Source organism: Callionymus lyra, chromosome 2, assembly GCF_982586985.1.
Source record: "Callionymus lyra chromosome 2, fCalLyr1.hap1.1, whole genome shotgun sequence".
Classification (NCBI taxonomy): Eukaryota; Metazoa; Chordata; class Actinopteri; order Syngnathiformes; family Callionymidae; genus Callionymus; species Callionymus lyra.
In genome coordinates, this window is record NC_141819.1 from 5,340,518 (window position 1) to 5,361,610 (window position 21,093).

Sequence of the window (21,093 nt, forward strand, 5' to 3'; positions counted from 1 at the left end):
AACTTTGAGTACGCAAGTATGCGATTTGAGACACAAGAAAGGAGAAGACTGGAGCTCCAAGCAGCCTATTGTTCTCCTTCAATAATTGCAGGCAGGTGGAGCTGATGAGATGGTCTGGTCCCTCAGGTGAGTGCCGACAGGAGGGGTTGAAGAAAAGGGCTGGACTTTCTTTAGGAAGATTTGCTCTAATGGCTCAAAAACAAGGACCAGAAAGCCTGAGATCTCAGTGTGGAAAGAGATTTTACCGAGTAGAGAAGCTGCTAATGCTGGATAGTGGACGCCTCATTTCATAGTTCCATCTGCGTCTGTGGATAGAAGATACCTCTGTGTAGCACTTACTACAAATATTAGTAGTGAGTTGTTGTGGGACTAGAAACTAGGTTCGTAGGAAGAGCAGTAAATTGGCTAAAATAATGATTGACAAGAGAAAACATCACAGACCAAAAGTTTAGTTTAGATTGCCGGCTTTATCTAATGAGAATGAAAATAGTAGTTAGAAAATGGATCCTTTAGACATTTACAGACATGACATACATACAACATAGGAAAACAAACATTCGCATAAATGCAAAATTAATTCGAAGAACCTGAGTTTTACTCAGTTACCTTTTAGATTAAGAAACCGTTTTGAATCCTTTAGTCTCTAGTTAACTTAACCTTAGTTAGTTTCAGTAGTCGAGTTATTATTTCAGAGCTCTTTTGTATTCTAGTTTGAATTGTTATCCAGTAAGTTTGAAGTTATTTCGACAAAACTAGTTTCTTTCAAGTATTACAACCATGAACCACAGGGCATCTCACAAAACCCACATGAGAAAATGCAGTTGCAATCAACATTTCAGTTCAAAACATTCAAGATATGCACCATAGTATGAAACATAAAATAACAAACTGTTCAAGTGTCTATTCAATCAGTTTTTAGTGCTAAACAGTCCGTTAGCAGGTAAAAGGGAAACCGTTACCCTTCCACACAACAGCGCGAAGCAGTCCACGCACTGTTCACGTAATCCAGAGGGGAAAATGCGGTTTAAACCGGAACAGTCTTACCGCGGTCCTGGAGAGTATTCCTCGGCAGGGAAAGGGGGGAAAAACTTAAACAACGGGAACGCGATGATTACTCTCCCAAAACACGAGAGTAAAGTGTCTCTTCCAACGTCAAAAACACACAGTTCAGTCGTAGCTCCTAGTTGGGTTAGCTCGCCATCCACTGTTCACGAGCACGCGCTGGGTGCTTGATCTTCAAAAGAAAAACTTTTCCTCCGCAAATTTCGTCAATGACTCAAAACTAAAACGGTGAACAAAACCACAGTCTATCGACATAGACAGAAAGGTAAAGAAAACACTTGCAATAGGAAAATAAATCGTCAAAACACGTCTCTGGCAGAGACAATCATTTGCGAACAAAATATGCAATGCTCCGAATTGTCCACATGATGGCATGGTCGTGCAAATGAAGCCTCATGAGGCTTTGCTCCAAAGATGAACTACTCGGCTGCGAGGCTTCAGTGCTTCATGAGGCTTCATCTCGCCATCACTACTCTCTGCTCTTTTCTTAACGGTTTCTTCTCCGGAGTTCTACACGAGCGAGCGCACCTGCTCTCACTTCCTGGATTCGGTTCCGCATCACCAACTATCAGCGCTGTGATTCGCTAATGGATATCAACCTCTTAACCAATGAAAAACAACAAAATACCACGCCATGAAATAATGTTTTAAATCGTATTTATCTATTTTAGATGTTTTAATGTCAGTAATGTAACTTATTTAAATGATGAATTTCGTTTATTTATTTATTCTAATGTATTAACTATTTATTAACCTAAGGCTAATTTCACCTGGGTTACATCTGCTTCATTTAACCCTGCCTGTAGAGGGCGCAGAACGTGTGAAGTAAAATCTGTTTTCCTCTAATGAAAACAAGACATTATGAAAGGATTGATTATAGTTTTTACACTATGAGGCGAGAACAACTTTTGATGTTGACAAGAATGTCATGAGTATGTTTGTGTGAAGGTGAAGACTCTGCTGAGACTCATGGTGAGGACAGAGACTCCTTTAAATACCCTCAGTGTGAGGAGCACGATGAACAGACCAGCACTCAGAGGTGAGACAAGGACCTCCAAGATTGTCCTCCATGTCTTCATTCTCACTCATTCTACTTCTGTGTTCAAGATCAAAGCAGCAGCAAGAACCTGCTGGACCTGGACCAAGATCTGGACCAGAACCCTGCTGTGTGTCTCTGAAGAGTGATCATTCAATCCCTAGAGTGATCAACTTCAGAGGAAGTGAAGAGTCTCCAGGTGTGAGGTGAGAGTGAACAAGTGTGAGTCTACCAGGTTCATACACACATTAAACCAGAGAACTTTACTTCACTCACATCACCAGCAGGGGGAGATAAAGACACAATTAAAAAGCTCATGGGTTACGGAGCTATTTTTGTCTCACTTATATTTGTAACTGTTTAGAGGGTGATCTGCAAATATTCAATGGTTGCACGTGTGTTGTGATATCCACAAATGTAAAATTAATATTTGTCACTTTTATTTTGTATTGACAAAACATTTGTACTTGTAAATATATAATTTAATGTACAAAACAAAAATACATTTGTAAAACTTCAAAAAATTATGTGTGTGAAAGTACGAAGTGATTTATATTTACCTGTTGCTGTTTTTTTTATAGTGTTTTTTTTTATTTTATTTTACTTATTTGTTTTTGTTCAGTGTTGAAACATTATTTATATATTTTTGCCATTAGCCAACAACGAGAGGCATCATTTTAATTAATAATTAACATTACAAAATAGGCTACCTCTCGTTTTTTTTAGTTTTATTTATCAATCAATATTCTCACATTATAGACACCAGGTAGTTTATTCTGAAGAATGTACTACCTTAGAATTGTTAAGATTTGTTAGAATACTGTATTATTAACTATTACAGAGTAGAAAGTTTTTGAGGCTTGTTACGTGAATTTCTGGAATTCCAGATTTGCATTAAAGTCAGTTAAAAGTGTGGAGTTAAAAACCCTCGACTCCAATTGTGCCACAACTTCACATAGCAGTGTCTTCTTTTTTGAGGCTGCAGACCCTAAACTTATGTGAGCACATAATACCTCCTGGACAACTGGGTGAGCAAACCGAGCGCACCTCCACAAACTGAACCAAAGCCTGGCTTGTATACATGCATTTATCTGAAGCTTTTCACAAGAGAATTATCAGCAAATAATGATCTCCTCAACAACACTGAACACAAATAAATAAGTGAATGGATGGCAAATTAAACAAATATCGGGGGCTTCGTAAACACAGACATTTCTTTCACGCTTCGTCACTGCTACCGTAATGTTCTGTCATTACGCGCACTACAAATCTAGCGTCTGATGTTTGACTCGGATAGTTTTCTTGTTTTTTAAGATTTCTTTATTGAATTTTCAAAGTAAAGAAAAACACCACAAATAAAGAAGGAAAATAAAAACAAAAGATACAGACTAAACAACAAAAGCTCAGACTAAAGTTCAGTTGACATTTCTCTTCTTTCAAGGAAGTCAAATAAACTCAAAATGTAATAAATATGTCCAGCTTGTTCTTTCTAAAAAAAACATGTTCTTTCGTAAAAAGTCAATCCCTTGATCCATTTTTAGCACCTCCATGTCTTCATTCTCACTCATTCTACTTCTGTGTTCAAGATCAAAGCAGCAGCAAGAACCTGCTGGACCTGGACCAAGATCTGGACCAGAACCCTGCTGTGTGTCTCTGAAGAGTGATCGTTCAATGGGGAGATTGATGGACTTCAGAGGAAGTGAAGAGTCTCCAGGTGTGAGGTGAGAGTGAACAAGTGTGAGTCTACCAGGTTCATACACACATTAAACCAGAGAACTTCACTTCACTCACATCACCAGCAGGGGGAGATAAAGACACAATTAAAAACCTCAAACGTTGCTTTCACAGTTGTAGTGCAGAGGTGGACATGTGCAGCAGTGTGAGGACATCTAGTGGTTCAGCTGGTGAATACCAGGATAGAAACAGATGAGAGTTGATCAGAGTTGTCTTTCAATAATAAGACCAAGAATACTCATTTCTATAAAATTATATTTAAAATAAACATCTTAGCTTGACAAAATGTAAGTTCTAATGGAGATGAAAGTGGGTTTTAAAAGGAACCTTCTAGTTTGCTTTTGATCAGAACCTTCAACACGACAAGAGTTTATTTACAGTCTGATTTCATCTCTTCTTCTCAGAATGGACCATCAGAACTCAGAGCTTCTCATTGGTCAGCAACATCCCTCACAACTGGAAATCAAACGGCTGGTATGTTCATAAACTAGAGGAGGTCCTCATCCTAGAGGTTCCTTCTGTTCATCATCCTTCAGCTGAATCCAAGTTAAAGCTTCTGGTCTTTGTGGTTCTTGAGATGATCCACTATCACTCTGACTTTCTTCTCTGTGATTCTGTTCCAGTCACTGGAGAGAAACTTCTACAACTATATGCAGAAGGAGCTGAAGAGAGTCTGGAGGTTTGTGAGTCCAGAGACTCCACAGACTGAGGAGGAAGATGAGAAGTGGAGAAGCATCAGAGAAGAATTCCTGAAGATCACAGTTCATCTCCTGAAGGACATGGAGGAGGAGGATCTGGCCGAGCGTCTGTGGAGCAGTAAGAACATGTGAACAAACATGATGAAGATGAAGAACACTTGCATCAGATCTGAAGATTTTACTCCATTTTCACCTTCTACAATCTTCTGACTCGTGTGTCTTTATTCAGGAAGTCTTGCTTCAGAGTGTGGAGGACGACTGAAGAGGAGCCTGCAGAAGAAGTTCCACAGTGTGTCTGAGGGGGTCGCTAAAGCAGGAAACTCTGCTCCTCTGAATGAGATCTTCACTGAGCTCTACATCACTAAGGGGGGCACAGACCAGGTCAACCAGGAGCACGAGGTCAGACAGATCGAAGCAGCCACCAGGAACCAGACCAGACCAGAAACCACCATCAGACAAGAAGACCTCTTTAAAGCCTCACCTGACAGAGAAAGACCAATCAGAACACTGCTGACGAAGGGCGTGGCTGGCATTGGGAAGACCCTCCTGACACAGAAGGTCACTCTGGACTGGGCTGACGACAAAGCCCATCAGAACTTCCACTTCATCTTTCCTTTCACCTTCAGAGAGCTGAACCTGCTGAAAGAGAAGAAGTTGAGTTTGATGGAAATTGTTCATCTTTTCTTTCCTGAAACCAGAGAATCCAGACTCAGCAGCTTTGAAGGACTCCAGGTTCTGTTCATCTTTGATGGTCTGGACGAGTGTCGACTCCCTCTGGACTTCCTCAACAGTCGGCGCCTGATAGAAGCTACAGAGTCCACCTCGGTAGACATCCTGCTGACAAACCTCATCAGGGGGGATCTTCTTCCCTCAGCTCGTCTCTGGATCACCACACGACCTGCAGCAGCCAATCAGATCCCTCCTGAGTGTGTGGACATGGTGACAGAGGTCAGAGGGTTCAATGACCTCCAGAAGGAGGAGTACTTCAGGAAGAGGTTCAGAGATGAGGAGCAGACCAGCAGCATCATGTCTCACATCAGGAGGTCACGAAGCATCTACATCATGTGTCACATCCCGATCTTCTGCTGGATCACTGCCACAGTTCTGGACATGTTGAAGAGCACAGAGACAGGACAGCTGCCCAACACCCTGACTGAGATGTTCATCTACTTCCTGGTGGTTCAGTTGAAAGTCAAGAAGGTGAAGTTCGACGGAGGATCTGGGACTGACACAGTTTGGGATCATAAGAGCAAGAAGATGATGGAGTCTCTGGGAAAACTGGCTTTTGAGCATCTGCAGAGAGGAAACTTGATCTTCTATAAGTCAGACCTCACAGAGTGTGACATCAACATCTCAGCAGCTTCAGTTTACTCAGGAGTGTTCACTCAGATCTTCAGAGAGGAGAGAGGACTGTACCAGGACAAGGTGTTCTGCTTCATCCACCTGAGTGTTCAGGAGTTTCTGGCTGCTCTTCACGTCCACCAGACCTTCATCAACTCTGGAGTCAACCTGATGGAATCAAAACAAACATCTTTGCAAAGAATCTTTAGTAACAAAAGTCAAACAGAAAGGTTCTACCAGACAGCAATAGATGAGACTCTAAAAAGTCCAAACGGACATCTGGACTTGTTCCTGCGCTTCCTTCTGGGTCTTTCTCTGCAGACCAGCCAGAGTCTCCTTCCAGGTTTGTTGACACAGACAGGAAGTAGCTCCTGGACCAATCACAACACAGCAGGGCTCATCAAGAAGAAGATAAGTGAGGATGTGTCTCCAGAGAGAATCATCAACCTGTTCCACTGTCTGAATGAAGTGAAGGACACTTCTCTGGTGGAGGAGGTCCAACAGCAGATGAGATCAGGACGTCTCTCTGATCAAATGTCTTCTTCTCAATGGTCGGCCCTGGCCTTCATCTTACTGTCCTCAGAGGAACATCTGGACGAGTTTGACCTGAAGAAATACTCAAGATATGGTTCAGACGAGGCTCTTGAGAGGCTTCTGCCGGTGGTTCAAGCTTCAAACAAAGTTCTGTAAGTTTTTCAAACATTTCTGATGATATGAACTAAACATGAATGTTTGATTTACTCTTTGATGATTGTTGTGTTTGTCATCGTGTTTAACAAACTGATCCTAATTTAGACAAACCTTCCTCAAATATTCATACAATATGTGATTTTATGATGTAACTAGTTCAGTCTTGTCAAATAGAGAATTGAAAAGTAAAGATGTTACGTAGTTTATAAAAATATCATCTTAATAAATCATGTTCAATGTAATGATAAACAAACAAGCGTCAACTTTAAATGAAAATGAATAATAATCAAAAGAACATATTTAAAACATGTGGCCTCATTAATTATACTGCGTATACACAAATGAATGTGTACGCAACATTTATTTATAGAAAATAAACTTAAGTTAGCATGTGTGACCTTCACAGCAGCTCTGAGCCTGATTTCTAAAATTCATCTAAAATTCACATGAAGTTTCTTGAATGAAACAAAACCACGAAGGTTACATCAATAAAAATGCAGCTTTATTTAACTTTACTGTTTCATACAAAAGGTCAACTCTTGTCTTTTTCTCAGGAAATGTGTTCTATAAAAATAAATAATAAAATCAAAGGGGTTCGTCTTCATAGTCCTCTTTGTCCGACTGCATGGATTTAATTTAAAATATTCATGTCAGGTATTACTTTAAGATTCTTTTTAAGCAAAATAAGTTGATAAATGTCACTTCCTGTTGGAGCAGTTGAATCTATTTTCAGCTCATGAACTGAATATTGAAAAAAATTTGCTTTGTTTCTTATGCAAGTAGATCAGTGTCATCAGAGAATTGAAGGATTGAATTTAACATTTAATTTTATTAAAATGTTCTATTTTTTTAACCATAGAAATATTTTCTGAATCATTTTATTAAATAATTGAATATATATTATATATTGGATTTTAAACACTTTCACATTTGTATATTTAATTCAAAAAGCCACTTGTCAAAAATATTGATTCTTGAATTTTTTTAATTTTGTTTATTACTAAAATAACAATATTAAACTATAAATAAACTCTTTCAATTCTTGTCAAATAGAAAATTGAAAAAGTCACTTGTTGATGAAACTCGTCTCTTTCACAGGCTGAACAGATGTGGACTGTCAGAGAGAAGTTGTTCACTTCTGTCCTCAGTCCTCAGCTCTCCGTCCTCTAGTCTGACTCTACTGGACCTGAGCTACAACAGCCTGAAGGATCCAGGAGTGGAGCTGCTGTCTGCTGGACTGAAGAGTCCACACTGTCACCTGGAGACTCTCAGGTCAGAACATCATCTTTTCTACATCATCAAAGCTCAAATGTAAAGTCAGAGGTGGAAACACGAGTCAAAGTCTGTCATCACTTTGTTCTTCAGTGAAGCAGCTCATAGATACATTTGTATGTTTGTGTAGCAGGTAAAGATGTTACGTAGTTTATAAAAATATCATCTTAATAAATCATTGTAATGATAAACAAACAAGCGTCAACTTTAAATGAAAATGAATAATAATCAAAACAACAGTCCTTCATATTCTTTATCCAGTGTTCTCGCGTCATCTGTCTCGTAGAAGACAAAACACTTTAGAGTGGAATCTTGAGGTTTGTCTTTGATTTGTTTTCATTGTTTGTTTTTTCCACCGTTGTTGTCTCTGTTCTTCTCTTATGGTTCATCTGTTGTTCATGAGGTCTACGACTATTTTAACAGTCGACTGGTCACCAAATATTCAACCATTAAGTCGACTAATAGCATCATTCTTACATTTTTCTTCAATTTATCATGAAGTTTCTTTAATGAAACAAAACTACTTTACTTACTTTAAGATTCTTTTGAAGCTAAATATGTTCATAAATGTTCATTGAAGCCAATAAGTATTGTTTGTCATGTCTTTTACTGAGACTCCAATTCATTCAGCAACAGTCCAAACCAACAGAGTCAAAACAACCATCAACGGAGACTTAAAACATAAACAAAAAAACAGCAGATCTTTGTTCACTTAATAAGTATTTTGTACACGTCAGTATTATTAAAGGAATCATAAATACTTTTGTCTTGTGACAGAGAAAACACTCAGAGTAGTGACTTTGACGAACTGAACCACATTAACAAGTCATTTCAAAGTCAATTGTTTACAATAAATGACTGTTTTTACTTGAATTTAATGTTGCAACTGTGTGAATAAAATCATTATAAAATAAAGATAAACAATACAATTATAAATTACTTAATTTCACTGACACGTATAAAAAGTATAGTTTTGTAAAAGCATCAGTTAACAGTCAAATCATATATTGATGATCATTTTAAAGACGTGGTTAAAGTCATCATGTGTGGTGGATGTAAAGAGATCAATGAAAGTTGATGTCATTTGCTGTAAGATTAACTTCAAATGTGAAGAAGATATTTCTGTTTGATTATTGATTCTTTCAGGTAGTAGATCCAGATATGAACATTTTATTTTGTAACATTTAGGAAATCCATGTGTGGTGAGTTGTTTGTTTTTGTACAGTGTAGGCTGCCCTCATCGTGTACTGACACTATTGTTAACTCGTCATCTTCATCAGCCGCTGGTTACGACTTCTTCACCCTCATTTAGAGGATTAGCGCCCCCACAAACAGGACAGGAGAGATGAAGTATTGACGTGACAACCAAGTGTGTTGTAAGAAAATATCAATATTTGTGCTCAGGTTATATACGGGTGTGAAAACTAACATGTTGGTAAGAAAATGTCTTTCTCCAATGATTTGTGAGGCTCATCTACAACTACTTCACTTCACACTGAACACATGTGTCTCCATTTCTTGTTGAATCCATTGTGCTGATGGTATCTGTGATCATTCTCCTGACATGTGACTGTTGCAACAATCAGTCTCATCAAGTTGATCATGGTTTTCAACATTTTCAAGGTCAAACATTAAGAGAGAAAAGTGTCGATTTCCTACTTTGAATATGACGTGTTGATAAATGTCACTTCCTGTTGGAGCAGTTGAATCTATTTTCAGCTCATGAACTGAATATTGAAAAACATTTGCTTTGTTTCTTATGCAAGTAGATCAGTGTCATCAGAGAATTGAAGGATTGAATTTAACATTTTATTTTATTGAAATGTTGTATTTTTTTAACCATAGAATTAATTTTTGAATAATTTAATTCAATAATTTAGATTTTTGAAAGGTTGGTTTTGTTTTCATTGAATAATGGATTTTTTTTTAGACATATAGTTTAATATATATATTATATATTGGATTTTATACACATTTAAAAAAATAATGTAAAAAGATACTTGTTAAAAATATTGAATCTCGATTTTTTTAATTTAAAATTCCATACCAGCATTTTTATAATGTCTGTGTTTTGAAGAGGTAAAAAAAGAGGTAAAAAATATTTATATTTTAATGTTGTAGATTTGAAGAGTTAATATATATATATATATATATATATATATATATATATATATATATATATATATATTTTTTAATGTTGTAGTTTTGAAAACGTAAAAAAAAATATAAAAAAATAAAAATACATTTTTAAAATATTATTATTATTATTTATTTTTTTACCTCTTCAAAACTCCAACATTCAAATATTATTTTCTTTTCTTTTTTTTCTACCTCTTCAAAACTCCAACATTAAAATATAAATGTTTTTTAACTCTTCAAAACACAGACGTAATTTTTTTTTTTTTTTTAAATAGAAAATTGAAAAAGTCACTTGTTGATGAAACTCGTCTCTTTCACAGGCTGAGCTTCTGTCGACTGTCAGAGAGAAGTTGTTCACTTCTGTCCTCAGTCCTCAGCTCTCCGTCCTCTAGTCTGACTCTACTGGACCTGAGTAGAAACAAGCTGCAGGATCCAGGAGTGGAGCTGCTGTCTGCTGGACTGAAGAGTCCACACTGTCACCTGGAGACTCTCAGGTCAGAACATCATCTTCTCTTGGTTCTGATAAGTTTCTAAAAGTGTTTCTCCTTCATTTCAGTCTGTCAAGGTGTTGGATCTCAGAGAGAAGTTGTTCTTCTCTGGCCTCAGCTCTGATATTGAACCCATCCCACCTGAGAGAACTGGACCTGAGCAGGAATCATCCAGGAGGACCAGGACTGGAGCTGCTGTCTGCTGGACTGAAGAGTCCAGACTGGAGACTGGAGACTCTCAGGTATGAACAGAGCAGCAGAACTCACTGACTGAACTCCAAAGATCTTCAGACTGAACATTTGATGCTCAGACTCTTCATCTGAACTGAGCACATGAATCCAAACTCTGAATTCCTCCATGTTCTCCTGCTGGACACCAGTGGAAGCATGAAGGAGACAGTTGAGACTGAGCAGCCTGTTTATAGATCCATCTTTGTTGTCATCAACAGTCATGACTGAGTCGTCCACTGAGAATGAAACAATATTCATGAAACATCTGAATCAAATTAATCTGATCTTCTGACTCTTTTTTCCTCCAGACTGGATCACTGTGGACCACATATGTTTGACCTTCATCCATGAATGGTAAGTTTGATTCCATGGATTGACTTCAACATCAAAGCTCATCTGCTGACACAGCAGTTGAAGGTCTTTGTGGACATGGACTTGATGAAGAAGATTCCAGAACAAACGTGCAGATGTTAAAGACTCACAGTTACAGTATCAAGTGAAGCTCTGATTCCAAATCTTCAAGTCCTTCAGCTCAAAACTCTTCAGGAGCTTCAACATCAACATTGTTTCAGTTTGACTGTCAGTGGAGAACAAAGAAATATTTCTGTCAAATATTTGAAATCAGACGTGAGTTTGATCATCAACTCACAATGTTGAGTCACTTTAAACATCATTTCACACATGAATCACTTCATATTGAATCATGTGTTCACTTGAACATCTTCATCACAACTAGACTAGACTCATGTTAGCTACATGCTAGTTTAGCTGCTGACTTCATCTTCAAATCTGACATTCAAGATGATTCTGGGATGTTTCAGTCACATGGTTCTTCTCTCAAGTTCTCAGAAGAATGTTGACAGAACATTGACTCGTCTCAGTTTGGATCAGTATATGATCGTCAAGACAACGTTCTTCCACCATCATCACCTCATGTCTCTTCTTCATCGTTCTCTAGTTAAACCTCTTTTACTCTGAAAGTAAGTGGTTTAATGGTTATTTTTTCAAACTGTACTTCTCAACAGTAGCTAAACATGATCGTGACAGATTGACTTCATCTCATCTGTCGCCTAGAAATGATGTCATCAGAGGAACAGAGCGAGAGAAACATGAATTAAAAAAGATCAACAAATTCAATCCTCTAGTCAAACAGCTTCAAAACATACAGTTCTTTGCACAATATTCTCAAAATCACACTATATTATATTTTATAAACTGATCATTAATGTTATAATCGACAAGTGAATCTACACTTTGACAAATGTATCGTGAGACAATCTTGATCCAGTTTAGAGAGTTTTTCTTCCTTCATTAACTGCAAATGAAAGTGTGTTAAAGTAACAGTTGAATGTATTCAACATTATTTACTCAATCATGTAATAGTAGGTCAAATAAAACTATTACAACAGTTCTGGAATCATGTGATGTTTTAAGTCTTTTATTGTCTTTTTAGTTCACGTCTGAAGAAATAATTCACGCAAAATTCAAACTCATGTTCTACTCGCCCTCATGTCGACTAAGTGTTGGGATTATTTTCAGAGTGATCTGTTCTTTTTAGAGTTATAGACAAAAATGTTTGTTCATTTTAATGTAGCGACTGGAGCTCAGTTGTCTTCGTCTTCATCTTCGTCCAAAAAGACACTTGAAAACATCCAAATTCCTCCAGACTGCTCGTCTGTAACTCTTGGATTGAAGCTCCACATGAGAAGAAATGATCATAAAAACACTTAAATGAATCTATATTTTAAATGTGTTTGTAGTGAAAGATCTCAGTCTCTCAGTGTAAATCTTGCACTTGTGCACTGACACTTTCAATGTGTTTGATGAGGAAACACTAGCTGGAGCTGAGCCTGAGAACTTCAATAAATATATTTAATATTTAAACATTTAACAATAAACACGTACTTGGATCAAACCTCATATCATTTTTAAACAGAGGCGCCACCTACTGATCATTAAACATGATGACACTGTTAATGAAGCTTCATCTCACCATCACTAGTTTTGGATGAGCAGCATGTCAGAGTAAGAAGAACACGCCGTACAACAGTGGTGCTTATTGAAGCCTCTGATATATAACAGGATTGATTGTTTCTGTTTTTACGGCTCCATTATTACAAACAACAGGTATTTACTTCCTGTGATGTGTTTAAGAGTTGGATTGTAAAACATTGACTGTAATCTACAGTTGCACCACTAGATGAAGCCATTGTCAATAAATAAACACACGAGTCACTCTATCATCACCTGTCGTGGTTCACTCCATCCCTGCAGCGAGGAAAACTTATCTTAGTCCTTGCAGAATTATTGACAGGACAGTGAAATATCTTAAATCACCACTAGAGGGAGCGATGTTCTCTCTGATTACAATTAGCAGCATTTTAGTCTTTCTTTATCCTTTAACTGACACATCGTCCTTTGTGTTGACATCAGGGGTGTCACACCCTGAAGATGACATGTGTTGGTGAATCATATAATACTTTATTATTTGTTTAATTTCAGCACTTTATACAGCCCTGATGTTTTATTTTTTCATTATTTAGAAGAAACAACAGCAACATTCTTTCCTGCTGGAGGAAACTGAAGGCAACACTTGAGACTCAAATACAGCAGAATGTAGTTATAAAAGTGATTCACACGACACAACAATAATCATTAAATGTTGGGTTTTGTTTTTAAATCAAAGTCTCTTGATAATCTTGACAAAATTGCAACATATTCCATACGTTTCAAAGCGAAGGTGCGTCCGTTTCTCTTCCAGATCAGCTGTGCAGAGAAAAGTTGTTCTGGACATGTTAAGTCCTAAATGAAAGCAGCTTTGACTGTACAAAAAAAAAAGAAGAAGAAATAAGGACTCGTAGAGAGACTCCACACATGGTGAGACCATAATGTTCAGGGTCGGAGTCTCTCTGCACAACTTCTGGTCTGAGTGATTTGAAACACAGGGGCTCAGTAGCAGAGGTGTGTGTGTTAGTGACATAGTGGGGGGGCAGCACAGAACATATACAATGGACAGGCCAAGCACACAACATGATTCCTTCCTGAGACATTGGTGTGTGTACAGTAACGATGGTCAAGATGATGTGAAGGCGTTTTGGCATCAAGTGTATCACAGGGTGTGAGGTTGCTCTGGATCCTGCATGTTTCTAACACAGGGGACGATGCGTGAGGACAAATATCAGAAGGACCTTCACGATCCCCCGTCCAGAGGGACCACTACAATCTAGTTTTCCCCACCACGACATGACACGGACCCACAAAGAGGCTTTTGAGAATCACTTGTATTCAATACAGTGTGTATGTACACCACTCTTCACATGGATCAATATCATGAAGCTGCTACAGGAACGTCCGAGCCCGAGATGTGATCCACCTCAACACTTCCAGACTCCGTCTCTGTCTGCTACATGACCAGAAAGATATGCCCCGACTGGAGTGCTACTTGTTCATACCTACTGTAGGTCAAAACAAAAGGGGGGGAACCGTGAACGCCTCATTCTGAACAGCCGGTGATTAGTTAAGTGTCCAGTATTTAGTCGAACACAAAAACTTCCTTCAGTAAAATGTATTTCCTGGAATCACAAACCTATGAACAAAACACATAAAAGGTTTTTTCTTTTCAAAACCAAGTGAAGCCTAAAACTTTTCATAGTTTTGCAGAAATGAGTACAGTTTATATACACAAAGCAAAGGCTACTTAAAGACACTTTAATAATGAATCTTCATGAACTGGATTTCTTGAAAAGACCTGTGACCATATCATACAATCATTTGTTTTCCATTCGTCTGGAAGCACAAAACAATACGTGGACAACAACCTGGAATAGACTGTGACACTCGTAGCGACTTTCTTTTTGTGCACATACATGTGAGGACTGGAAATAACTTTGTGTTCATCAGAATAATGTACACGTGACATCAAAGTCAAACATCTTCCTCAATACTCTCGGTGGTACGAAAAGATCCAAACAGTGAAGGGATACAACAGTTTCTCATCTCAGAAAAGGTTTTCAGTCGCCCTCATGTCAAACACCATAGTTCATATCTATATGTATTTATATAACTTTGTCGGCCGTCACTACGCCGATTGTGTGGCTGGACTGCTTTGGTAGAGCTGGGCAGAGCTGCCGCTCTCCAGGCCTCCAGAGTTCTCCAACATCTCCTGGATGAGAGGAGTTATGGAGCCGGGGATTTCCATCTTGAGGGTGATGACTCGTTCAGCTCCTGCAGACAGAAGGAAACAACAAAACTCTTCCTCACTTGTCTCTGTGTATCCATCATAATACATGAATACACCTTTTTAAAACTAAAAAATAAACATTTACCCTTGTTTTACACTGGCAAACAAACAACATTCTTTCTATTGTGGCTTTTAAGCTTCTAATGAAGATAAAACTGACCTAAAAAAGTCTTTATCTCTAACAGCAGAGGGAGCCAGAAACAAATATGTTCAGCCTTCTGTAGCGCCCAGCAATATTAGATCTATTGATGTGTCGATGAAGCTTCATGAAGCAGGGTCATATTTTTCACAGATCAGTCCCTCCCGAGTTTACAGAGCAAAGAGTGACATCTAGTGGACTCAGGAAATAATGACACTGTTTCATGAAGCTTCATCAACACATCACTATTATTAATTTAAAGTAAAAAAAATATTTTATTTAACGTTTCTTTAGAGAGGATCTCTAGTTTCATTGTTCAGACCGACCCAAACACAAGATGAACCCTTTTATTTTTAGAACCGTGGTTCTACAAATGCTGTTACGCCCTCTACAGGCTGTCGCTATGGATTACGTCTCGAGCCTCAGCCTCGTCGCTGAGAAAGATGGACGAACTCGCCAGCAGGGGGCAGTAGGTTGTCTCTGTAGAAGGCCACATTACACACCTGGGATGGGTCGAGCAGCACCGGTCCATCGGCGCATGCATCAGGTTCGGAGAGCGAGTACTCGTAGCGTTGCATTGCTCGGTGCAACTGTGTTAAAAAGGAAGCAGATCTGACATGAAACAGCTCCGTCAAAATAGTTGTTCAATCAGACAGAAAGAAAGAAAAAATGAAATCAGCAAAGAAAAGAAAATATCTGCTTTGTAGGATTTTTATGAACTTTTTTTCAGCAAATAAGATATTTTATTTAAGTAACCTATTGATAACATTTAATCTTGTACATTTTGCTGTGCATAATTTAAATGTATTATTATCAGATGATGGACAATTTAACTCATTTATGAATGTTTATTTTGGATTGATGGAATGATTGACAGCTGTGTTTCTCATGTTCCCGTGATTGAGTGACATGGGGCGGCGAATTGAGTGAGACCAGGACTGTGTCGCAAATTGTTCACTTCTGCACTTACACTTAATATTTTAAGGGCACAAGTGTGTCCCAATAATCAGTGTGCGAAAATCTAGTCCACAATCTGCACTGAATTGGGAAAGTTGAGTGTGGATCGATGGACACTTTCCACCCTCAACGACCTCCATCTAATGACGTAGATGAAGCTAAACAGAAGCTAAACTGAAGCTAAACTGAAGCTAAACTGAAGCTAAACTGAAGCTAAACTGAAGCTACGTAGATGAAGCTAAACTGAAGCTAAACTGAAGCTAAACTGAAGCTAAACTGAAGCTACGTCACTGACGACGGTTTTCAGAGCAGATACCGACGTAAATGTCACACAACACAACAACAGTAATATCACAATGAAACACAACTTGTTTCAATTGGAGAAAAGTGTTGTCAAGTGTCAGTGATAGTGTTTCAAAGACTGGTTTCAGTCAGTGTTAAAAAGTAGTAGAAGAAGAAGCTGTCGAGTCATTTCCTGTAAGTGTGTAGCAGCAGTTTTATTCGAGACAGTACTACCGTGGCCAAATTTGAGCACTGGCCAAGTACATATGTAACCCAGCCGTTTATTTGGTGTTTTATGTTTCAATTATTTTCACTGGAATGATATAATTCAACCCAGTTGTTATTTTTGTGTTTTATTACTTTTCGATGTTTGTATCGCATTAAGACACTGTCGCTTTAAGACGGTCATTGTTTTACTTGTGTTCCACTGATGAGACTCAGGTGTTGAGATGCTTCAGCGGCTCAGAGACTGAGACACGTGTCATCGCTCCTGCATTTCTATTGAAACACTCGCTTGTCACTCCTAGAACTTCACTGTTCTTTGCTGGTTCCTGATTGTCACCGAAGGAGGACGAGTAAACATCTGTTCCACAAAGACTTCCAGGACAAACTAGAGTATTTCAGGATTGATACTCACTCTATGCACTTTTATTTTGCTCGTCAGCACAACAAACAGACAATATTATTTTTCGTTTGAAGACAATACATTTTCCAGCCAAGGAGGCTATTTTGTTTTTGTTTGGTTATTGAATACTTTTTGAAAGTATATTTTGTTTATATTTTTACAATAGTTTAGAGTAGGAGACAATATAATATAAATATTTATTTTCTCTACTGTGTATGTGGTGGATGAATGTTCTTCTGTCCATAATTATTTTATTTACTGGACTGATAGTTCACGGCTATCAACCCTACATTTTCCACATTGGTTACACATACACATCTTAATGTGTACTATAAACCAGTGCACGCAGAGAAGTGCGTGATATGGGACACAGCCCGGGCCTTTTAAATGCCGTTTTCAAGAGTTTGGAACGAGGACAACTGAAGATCCGATGAGTTTGTGAGCAACCAAAAGGAACGAGAAAAGCTGGATGATGATTTTCTGTCAGCCTGACATTCAGAGATCATCAAATTGAGTTGAAGGAGCCACATATCCAATCCACCTGAGCCAACTGACCACCTCCAAGTCCCCCCCGACATGGAAGCCTCCCCCACATCCATCAGACACTTGGGTACTTTTTTATTGATTGCTTTGCGGAGTGAAGCGGCCCCATCGTATCCGGTCTTACCGCACCTGAGCTACGATTCAGGCCTGCAACATTAATGTTCAATAATGACTGACAAACTGTTCATTATTTCGTGTTTTAGATCGAGTGACAAGTATAGTTTAAATTGAGAGTATTTTTGTTTGTCTTTGTCTTTTATAAGTACATTTATTTGTGATTGAACTACTTGTGGAACTTTTATTGTTTAATTATTTTACTAAAACTAAATTGGTGAATTCAGGTCCTGCAGACGTTTAGTAGAGCAGGATCTCTACAGATTGTATAAGTTAAAAATAATTGCAGTCGGGTTAAACCTAATACATCATTTCCACCAAAGATGAACCAAAAGTAATAAAATAAATCTAAACCTACATTGCTTTCCGTTTACATGTTGCAACCAAGGCTCCAAAAATGCTCTTTTCAGAGGCAGATGTCGGCGTCCCTCACTATAACTTCTTCTGCTGGGGCCCCTTTGTCCAGCACATAATCCAGCTTTAAACACATCACACAATTATTTTGACAATAAAACTTCAAGTGGTTCATTCATCTCCAGCCAATGGGGGGTGAGGAATCAGTAACAGCGCATCAATCCTGGGTCAAGACTGAATAGCTTAAAGAGGCAGTGCGTGATACAAATCACGCTCTTGACTCTCTGGTCCTTACACTCCTGACACGCTTGTCACTCTTGGGGTCCCATCCTCTCCTCTCTTCGACCCCGTTCTTGACTCCTGCCCCTTCCCTTCCTGCAACTTGGTGAGAGAAGCTTCCCAGCTTGACCATAGCTTCTCAAGACACAAGCAAGCTGCAACCCAATCTCCTGCAGCCAGCCAAGCAAGCCTGAACCAAGCAACCAAACTGCTCTTCCAGAAAAGACTTGTGACCCCTTGCACCGAGTAAAGATACATCTCTGGACAGTTACGCCAACTCGGTCAAGGGAGATCTTTGCCAGCCTGCAACAAAGGACCAGGACCGGACCCAATTTTTCATATGTTTGTATAATCAATTCAAGAGCCTCTTACTCAGTAAAGAACATTAATCACAACAACACGAAGTGACTTCAGTAAATGAGATTGATTCAAAGTAGTGTTTCATAGTTAATTAATAACTCCAATGAATTATAATTAATTATATCATTATCGATATAAATGTAATAGTTTCCACTTTCAGATCTATTCATGGTCAGGCTCCTCCTTACATCACTGATCTGATCCAGCCTTACACCCCAGCTCGGGCTCTGAGGTCTGTGGATCAGAATCTACTGATGGTTTCTGGCACACGGTCCAGGACCAGAGGAGAGAAATCCTTCCAGACTGTTGCTCCTAAGCTTTGGAACGATCTTCCTCTCTCTTTGCACTTGATGGAGTCTACTGACTTCTTTAAGAAACATCTAAAGACGTTTTTATTTGTTCAGGCTTTTCCTTGATTTTCTGGAACTCCTGTTGTGTTATCAGTTGTATCTTGATCTTTAAAGTATGTACTTTATTGAATATTGTTTTGATTGTTTAAGCGCTTTGTGACCCTGGTCTAGAAAAGCGCTATATAAAAAAAAATTACTTACTTACTTACTTACTTACTTTGGACTAAGACTCAAAGGTGGTGCTTCTTTTCTTCAGGTCATGTTTACCTAGAGGCAATTTTAAAGTTAAATCTACCAGAAATGAGTTGTTCTGAAAATAAAAGTTTGTCTAAGGCAGGGGTCGGCAACCTTTACCACTCAAAGAGCCATTTTGACCCGTTTCACAATTAAAGAAAACAATGGGAGCCACAAAACTCTTTTGAAATTTAAAATGAAATAACACTGCATATACATTTTTTTTTGCTTTGTGCTATGTATAAACAAACTATTATGGGTTAAATTTATGAAATCAATGAACGACTGAAGAGAAATTGAAATAAAATTTCTGCATGCAACAAAACGTTTTTAACTCCGAAAAAGACGTTGTGTTGAAGGTTAAGTAAAATACTATTTAAGTCCTACTTGTAGTAATGAAAAAACAAAACGCCAAACTTAAATGATCCACTGGCAGAGAACCAAAAATGCCGTCCTCTCTCTCTGTGCCGTCATCCTTCTACTGGCGCCGTGCCGTCAGCTGCCAACCTGAATAATAAAATGTCTATTTCACTGAACAATTAAAAAATGTGAATATTTGCCAAATTATAGGAAATTAAATCATTTATCATACTTGGTCAATGTTATTTCTGCTCCTGAACCGCAGCGCATAGCGTCTCCACATCAGGGCTGTATGACCTTTATCTTCACACAGGATTGTAGGCTCTCATCTGTGAGGCGTGTGCGATGTTTGTTTTTAATAAAGTTCATGTTGGAGAACACCTGCTCACATACAAATGTGGATCCAAAGATCGACAGGACTCCAAGTGCATACTTTTTCATGTCCACATAAAAGTCGGGGATAGCGTTCCAAGTTTCGAACACAAGTTTGTCTGGTTTGGGGAGGTTTTCAATATCACACCATTTGTGATTCTGAGCAAGAACGGCCTTCTGGCGTGAAACATCTTCAAGGTCCGCTGTCAGGCGCTTTAACTTGGACACCCACATGTCTTTGTCGGCTATGTCAGCCAGTTCCATTTCAAGATCAGGTGGACTCACACCTGGAAAGGCTGTCATATTCAACAGGGATGGATCGAGGCTGAGGGGAGTGACAGGGAAGGATAATGTGTTTTTTCCTCTGAACTCACTGAATCATTTCCCAAACGATGTTTGCATTGCAATGACTGCAGAATGTAAATACTCTAAATTCACAATGTGAGCTTTTTTGAACTCACTCAAACTGGGGAAGTGTGACAGTGTACCTTTCTGTAAATCTCTGGCAAGCACTGTCAACTTGCGCTCGAAAGCCAAAACCTCCTCCAACATGCACAGGGCTGTGTGTCCTTTCCCATGAAGAGCTGTGTTTAGCGTGTTCAGGTGCGCTGTCATGTCTACCATGAAGTGTAGCTTTTCCAGCCACTCTGGCTGTTCCAACACAGGATATGTGAGCCCTTTGCTGCCCAGAAATGTTTTCACCTCTTCCAGACACGCGGCAAAGCGTTTCAGCTCCTCGCCTCTAGACAGCCACCGGACTTTGTTGTGCAACAGGAGATCAGAATATGTGCTTTCCAGCTCGTCCAGCAACGAACGAAACTGACGGTGATTTAAACCTTTCGCCATTATTTTATTGACAATCTGAATGACAACACTCATTACGTCTGTGCATTCCGGAGGAAATGTTTGAGCACACAGTGCCTCTTGGTGCAGGACGCAGTGAAAAGTCAGCAACTTTCTGTCCAGCAACTTCTGCAGTAAAGCCACAAAGCCCTTGTGCGCTCCTGTCATACTCTGTGCCCCGTCTGTAGCCACTGACACCAGGTGGGCGGTGTTTATTCCTTTGGCTCTTAAACAATTCAAGACAGCCTCACAGACGTCCTCCCCCCGTGTTTGGCCTTTTAGTGGTATCAACTCAATCATTTCTTCCTGTGGCCCAGCAGAGTTTACATACCGGCAGAACAGCGCTATTT

At 38.9% G+C, this 21,093-nt stretch overlaps 2 protein-coding genes across 2 annotated transcripts in view; both read left to right on the plus strand.

Annotated features, from left to right (window-relative positions):
- LOC148085133 (uncharacterized) overlaps window positions 1-21,093 on the plus strand; it is a 523,722-nt gene that overhangs the window by 331,308 nt on the left and 171,321 nt on the right. The window lies entirely within an intron of this gene.
- On the plus strand, window positions 3,782-11,023 carry LOC148085141 (NLR family CARD domain-containing protein 3-like). Its single transcript, XM_087785514.1, has 5 exons — window positions 3,782-3,797; window positions 4,760-6,557; window positions 7,660-7,833; window positions 10,293-10,702; window positions 11,000-11,023. The coding sequence occupies exons 1-4, from the start codon at window positions 3,782-3,784 to the stop codon at window positions 10,504-10,506; spliced, it is 2,202 nt and encodes a 733-aa protein (XP_087641640.1). The 3' UTR covers window positions 10,507-10,702; window positions 11,000-11,023.